The sequence below is a fragment of the Nicotiana tabacum genome, chromosome 19 (assembly GCF_000715075.1).
Source record: "Nicotiana tabacum cultivar K326 chromosome 19, ASM71507v2, whole genome shotgun sequence".
In the NCBI taxonomy this organism is placed as follows: domain Eukaryota; kingdom Viridiplantae; phylum Streptophyta; class Magnoliopsida; order Solanales; family Solanaceae; genus Nicotiana; species Nicotiana tabacum.
In genome coordinates this window covers 113,201,692-113,208,043 of record NC_134098.1, presented here as the reverse complement: position 1 = coordinate 113,208,043, position 6,352 = coordinate 113,201,692, and the positions used below count along the sequence as shown (strand labels likewise).

At 34.0% G+C, this 6,352-nt stretch overlaps 1 protein-coding gene across 1 annotated transcript; it reads left to right on the top strand.

Annotated features, from left to right (window-relative positions):
* Positions 1 to 387: 387 nt before the first annotated feature.
* Positions 388 to 5,380, top strand: LOC107807871 (uncharacterized). The gene is made up of 5 exons (XM_075238422.1): positions 388 to 525; positions 746 to 834; positions 1,072 to 1,196; positions 1,592 to 1,668; positions 4,432 to 5,380. The coding sequence occupies exons 3-5, from the start codon at positions 1,102 to 1,104 to the stop codon at positions 5,154 to 5,156; spliced, it is 897 nt and encodes a 298-aa protein (XP_075094523.1). The 5' UTR covers positions 388 to 525; positions 746 to 834; positions 1,072 to 1,101; the 3' UTR covers positions 5,157 to 5,380.
* Positions 5,381 to 6,352: the final 972 nt, after the last annotated feature.

The window sequence follows — 6,352 nt, the reverse complement described above, 5'->3', positions numbered from 1 at the left end:
GTTTAAAATTTTGCTTAAACCCCACTTAATTCTCAGTGCTAATTCACACAGTAACAGACACACAATCAAGGTGTTTGTGAGAAATCATAAATTCAATTGGATTTTGTACTGGGTTTTGGTTTTTGGTTGCATGCATGAAAAAATGGGTGATAAAAAGATGTTCATTTTCTTTTGTTAATTAAATTTTTGATTTTTGGATGGACAGGAAGGTATGAAGCTCACCTATGGGACAAGAGTACTTGGAATAGCATTCAGAATAAGAGAGGACGACAAAGTGAATGCTCTTTCTTTTTTTTTTACTCTTATTTATCTTTCTTTAAGTTATTTATTTATTTTGTGGATTTAAAAAATGAATTGAAATCAATGAGATCTGCAGTAATTATTATATTACAGCAATTTTTACTTTTAATCTCATTTTGTTAATTTAATTAATTATCTGACTGTGTTCTTTGTTGGTTCTTGTGATGATCCCTCTCTGTCACTTGCAACGTTAACAAAACGCCTCTTGCTGCTTAGTTTATTTGGGTAAGCACTAAACCTCTTGCAAATTTTATGACTTTAGATAAATCAGAATCATTAGTGTGGAGATATGTACAAGTGTTTTCAGCTCTATGTACAGCACCTTTTATGCATAAGTTGTTCTTAACGTAATTTCACTTGTTTGACTGTTCTTTTAATTAATCAACAAAAAAACAAATTAATTGCAAAATTTTAAATGCCATTTTCAATTTGCTATTAAATGCAGGAGCTTATGATAGTGAGGAAGCTGCTGCCCGAACTTATGATCTTGCGGCCCTTAAGTACTGGGGACCCGCTACTATACTTAATTTTCCGGTAATTAAATTCTCGGTGTTTTCTCAATAAATTCCATTTTTTCCATTTTTGATATAATTTATATATTTTTTTAAAATATTTTGCATGTAAAACAAAAAGTTAGGGGGTGTTATTTTTTAGCCTCTTTTGTTTTTCTTGGAGGAGAAAACGGTAGTACAGTGACAAAAAATAGTCCACTATAGACAAATAAGGATACGGTACAATTTGTGAATCGTGATGTACAACAAAACAATGCAGATCGAAACGTATAGCAAAGAGCTTGAAGAAATGCAGAGGCTATCAAAGGAAGAGTACTTGGCTTCATTACGGCGACTGAGCAGTGGATTTTCTAGGGGTGTTTCCAAATATCGTGGCGTCGCAAGGTATTTATATAATATAAAAAATATAAATTAAATCATTTCAATAATTAAATTAATTAAATTAGAAAAAGTAAAAAAAGACAAAGCAACATGCAATTTTAATTTTTACTTATATTGAGCGTACATTTAGTAGAAGTCAACAAATTTTGTGGATTTTCATGCTTTTTGCGCACAACTGGTTAAGTGGGACCCACTGGGACCTAGTTTTAGTGGGACCCATTTGGATTCACTGTCTATATGTGGGCTGTGGGGTGTGACCATGTGAGTCATGCTTAAGTGATTATGGATTCGAAAAATTGACCATTCTACGAGCTGCATTTTGCAAAAATAACCCCTTATTTTTGGACAGAACGCGAATTTGACCCACTATTGTTGGATTTTGATTTTGATTTTGACAGGCACCACCATAATGGTCGATGGGAAGCAAGAATTGGACGAGTCTTTGGAAATAAGTACCTCTATTTGGGAACTTACAGTATGTCTCTAACTTATCTTTCTTTCATTTTGCACCTTAAAATGTGGTTAGTGTGATTTCGAGTGCTAGTTTGTTGGTCGGTTCAAGGTTTTTTAGCTAGCGTTTGGCCATAGATTCCCAAATTTATTCTGAAAAATTTGATTTGGGTGAAGTTTGGTTTGAGGATGAAAATGTGTTTGGACATATGTTTTGGATGAAATTTGGTTTGGAAAAACATGAAACATGACTTATATTCACAAGTTTTAAAAACTATCACAAATACCAAACAATACTATTATCAATAACATTCATTATATTATCGCAAATCATAGTCCTGAACATAAATAAATTTGATACAAAATTATCATTTTTATAATGAACTACATGATACACTATCAGATGACCGAGAATACGAAGCAACATCGTTACAAAATAATAAATGGTGGGCTCTTTTATAAAATACAAAAGTTAGGGACAATTTTTAAAAAATATAATAGGGATATTTTGGCCCAAAACCAGCTATTGAGCTGATTTTGGGATTTGGGACTTGAGATTTGGCCAAAATGTAGGCAAAATCTATGGCCAAACATGTGTTTGCCAAATAAAACCCAAGTTTATTTTGACAAAATCTATGACTAAACGGGTCCTTAGATTCTTTATTCTCAGAACTAGAATCGAAAACTTTTGGTTGACGCTAGAGGTATCTTAATCTTCTCCCTATAATCTTTGTTGTGTCCAATTCTTTTTTCAGTATAGGAGATTCAGTACTTTGAAAAGATTTATCGCTTTTGCATGTCTAACATCTAATACATCAATAGGATTAAAGCTGACATGGCACATGATAATTGGTGTTTTATATTATTTACTGCGATCAAAGTTAAAAGGCTGAGGTGGTCCAATATTAAATATTTGATGCAGATCTTTGTGGACCGTACAAAAAGTTAAGGATTTCTGTTCAACCTTATAAAAACTGAAAATATTCCTCTTTTTTCTTTAGTGGGTTTAAGCCTTACCCATTTTGTTCTGTGGTGGTTTGACTAAACTAGAGAATAAACAAAAATTTACTAGTACTACTAATGTCCATATTTAAGCAATCAATAGCTACAGAACCTCTTTAGACCATATGATTCTAGTTACTCACGAATAAGCAAAGCTTAACCTGGGATTTGGCCGGTTCCGACCATTGAGTGGGTCCCACATATGCATTATAAAATTTTTAAGTGGGTTGTTAAATTAAACATCACTTCCTATATTAAGTAAATGGAATATGGCACACCATAAAATTGGTTTATTTTTAATAGATATAAAAATATTGCCGTTTAGTTATGTAGTGTAACAACTTGCTCCATTCGGCAACTCAATTGAGCCAATTTTGATTTTTATGAAATTACCTGAATCATGTAGATGCTATGTACTTAGTTAAGTGGGAGATATTAATTACTACAGTAGTAAGAGATGTGAATAGTTAACTGTTTATTATTAATCTGTGTGTATAGATCTTGGCTCGTGATATTGTCAGACCCTTGATTCATGCTAATGGGCTGAATAATTTATGTTTAATCTCAGTAGACAATTATGCCTTTGGATTGATGCATACTGTCTCATCATCCTCATGTCCAGTCCAACTATACACTCCAAAAAACTAACCCTGATCACTGGAACAAGGCTGCAAAGACCACACCCTCCTTTATCATTTATGACATTTCTCTTTTACTTTAAGTGATGCATAAGGTACAATCTCTTCTTTTCCCCACCCATTCACCCCCCCCCCCCCAAAACAAAAAAAAAAGTAGAAGAAAAACAATCTCTCTTTTTCCCTTTGGTATAATCATTAGGTCTTTGATAGTCCAACTAATCTTAATTTGCGACGCATAGGGGCCCATTTAAAGGGGAGCACTTCTTATCCTTCAGACCACAAGGGTCATCCTTTGGTATAAGGTTGGGATATCTCATGAGATTAGCTATCCTACCTTCTATATGAGACAATTAATCCCACCATTTTAGGGGTAGTTTGGTACAATGGTGGGATATCCTATGGGATTAGTTATCCCACTTTTTATATGGGATAGTGTAAAAGTTATCCTGGGATTGGCTAATACCCCCAAACCAAATATAATATAGAGTTAATCCCAAATTTTATCCCAGGATTATTATCCTTATCCCATGTACCAAATGACCCTAGTGTAAAAGTTATCCCGGGATTAGGTAATACCCCAAACCAAACATGGGATAAAGTTAATCCCAAACTCTATCCTGAGATTATTATCCTTATCCCACGTACCAAACGACCCCTTAATGATGAAGAAAAACATGTCATGTACACCTATGGGTTGAACAAGTAGTACTATATCATTCAAAAAGAGTTGAAGTTAGACACTTGTGTTGTTTTCGGAACAAGTAGTAATATAATCCCATGTTACTTGCAATTGAGGCATAATTTGTTGCTTTTTACGAACGAGTAAGCCCAATCTAGAGCGTTTATATTGTCACATACATTTAGTTTAGTTAAGATTCATCAATTTCCTTGTTACTTATGTTTTCACTTGCCGATGGCATTGGCGATTGGAAAATGCAAAATACGGCATTGTGTATTTGCCAATTGTTTTGAATGGATGATGTCTTTGTTTAGGTCTGCTGCCTTCTATTTGCAATGTTCAGTTGGTGTATTCTGGGATTTTATAAACTAGTTCAAATAGTTGAGTGCAGTAACATTATCTGGAATGAGTTTAGTGGACAAACAGATTCTTGAAATCACTGGTTATTTACTTCTTCTCCTTGCTGAAGGCACTCAAGAGGAAGCAGCTGCAGCATATGATTTAGCAGCAATTGAGTTCAGAGGGCCAAATGCAGTCACCAACTTCGACATCAGCACGTATGCAGATAAGTTGAAGAAATTCCGTGAACCAGAACTGATACCGAAGGAGGAAAAAACAGAATCCTCTGCTGAAGTGCAATCAAATGAGGTGTCTGAACAACAACAGCCAGTTCAACAAGAAGAAGAAAACCAACAGAAGTTTCACCAAGAAGAGCAAGAAGAATTAGCAGTGGAACCAATAGTAGTACCAAAGTTGGAGTTTACGCCTTCACTTGATTCTGATGAAGTGACTCAACCAAAAGTTCTGAAGTTGGAGTTTGCTCCTTCAGTGGAATCTGCTGATAAAATAAAGGCCAAGGATCACGAGGAGGAAGATGACAACCCGTGGAACATGTACTTGGATGACACATTTGATTCCTTCCCAGTTTCCGACTTCTCACTTGACAAACCATCCGACTTGATGGATTTTTTCAACAATACTGGCTTTGACAACAACATTGACTTCAATTTCTACGAGCAATCAAGTGAGAATGAGTTCAACCTGGATGTATTCTCCGACAGCATGATCATCGACATGATTGAAGCTAAGGAGGAAGCAATGATGAATCCATCGAATTCGCCTACTTCATCATCATCTGTGTCTAGAACCACATCCGTTTCTAGCGACATGAAAGATGTTGGAGGTTTGGACTAAAGGTTCAGTTTTGTGTCGAAATGAAACTATAAGTTTGATAGGAAACCTTCCTCCTAGCTAGCTTTAGATGCCCTTTTCCTTTCCTAGATATAGGGACACAAGCAGAAGGCCTTGTGACTGTGTTTTAATTAGTTTCTTCTCCAAAACGAACTACTGCAGTTTAGCTATAATGTTGCTTAACAAGTTTTTGAAGGGTGAATCTATGCTCCCCTTTTTTTTCTTCATTTGCCTGTTGATATCCCCCAGCCCCTCAGTCGTATTGCATCTTTAATATTACCAAGACGAAACACAAAATGACACTCTCATACGCATAAAAGTTACATTCAAATAAACATGTAAAATGAGTTGAGCAAGGTTAGGACTCACATCTAATTAGAGCAAGAAGGAAATTTTCTTGCAATCTTGCAATTTTACAAATGTTCTTAGTTATATATCACTCCCACACAACATATGAGATCGATAAATAAAACTCAAGAAATGTTTGTAGGATCAATTAGATAAATGTTGTAAAATATGATATACTAGTAAACAAATTTTCGGAATCACGTGAATCAAAGGTCAGTAGCGCGACCCACAGAAGTCTTCTCACTTGGAATAGAGCTTAGGAGTCGAAGATCAAAGCCTAAATGTGTCGGGGTTGATCATCGACGATTAAGGAATTTGAGCGCCGAAACTCAAAAAATAAAATAACAAGACAATTATCAATTAAAAAGTGATGTGAAAGGTAATAAAGAAGTACAAACAAAAAAAGAGAAACTAAAAATATGATTTAAAAAACTGAACAAATGGTGAAATTAAAAAGAAACATAGGTAAAAGGTAAAATGAGATTATTAAATAGTACTAAGTCCAAATGGAAAAGATAATTAATGTAACAATAAATTATTGGAGTAAGGGATTTAATAATACAATTCAATAAATTTTAAGTAATTTTACAAATATATTGTATTCTAAAATAACTATAGATTTTCTTTTCAAAATGAATAACATGGCATGTAGATGTTGGCAAAATGATAACTTTTTGATAGTTTTATTTTTTTGGACAACTAACAAATAATTTAATAATTTTACTATTATAAAAAAATAATATTGTAACTTTAATATTACATAGAGTAAAGTTAAGCAATTAAATTAAAAAATTTATGTACTAGACTTGAGGACTCAGGTATTCAAAGCTTTACCGGAGTTGCATTGCATT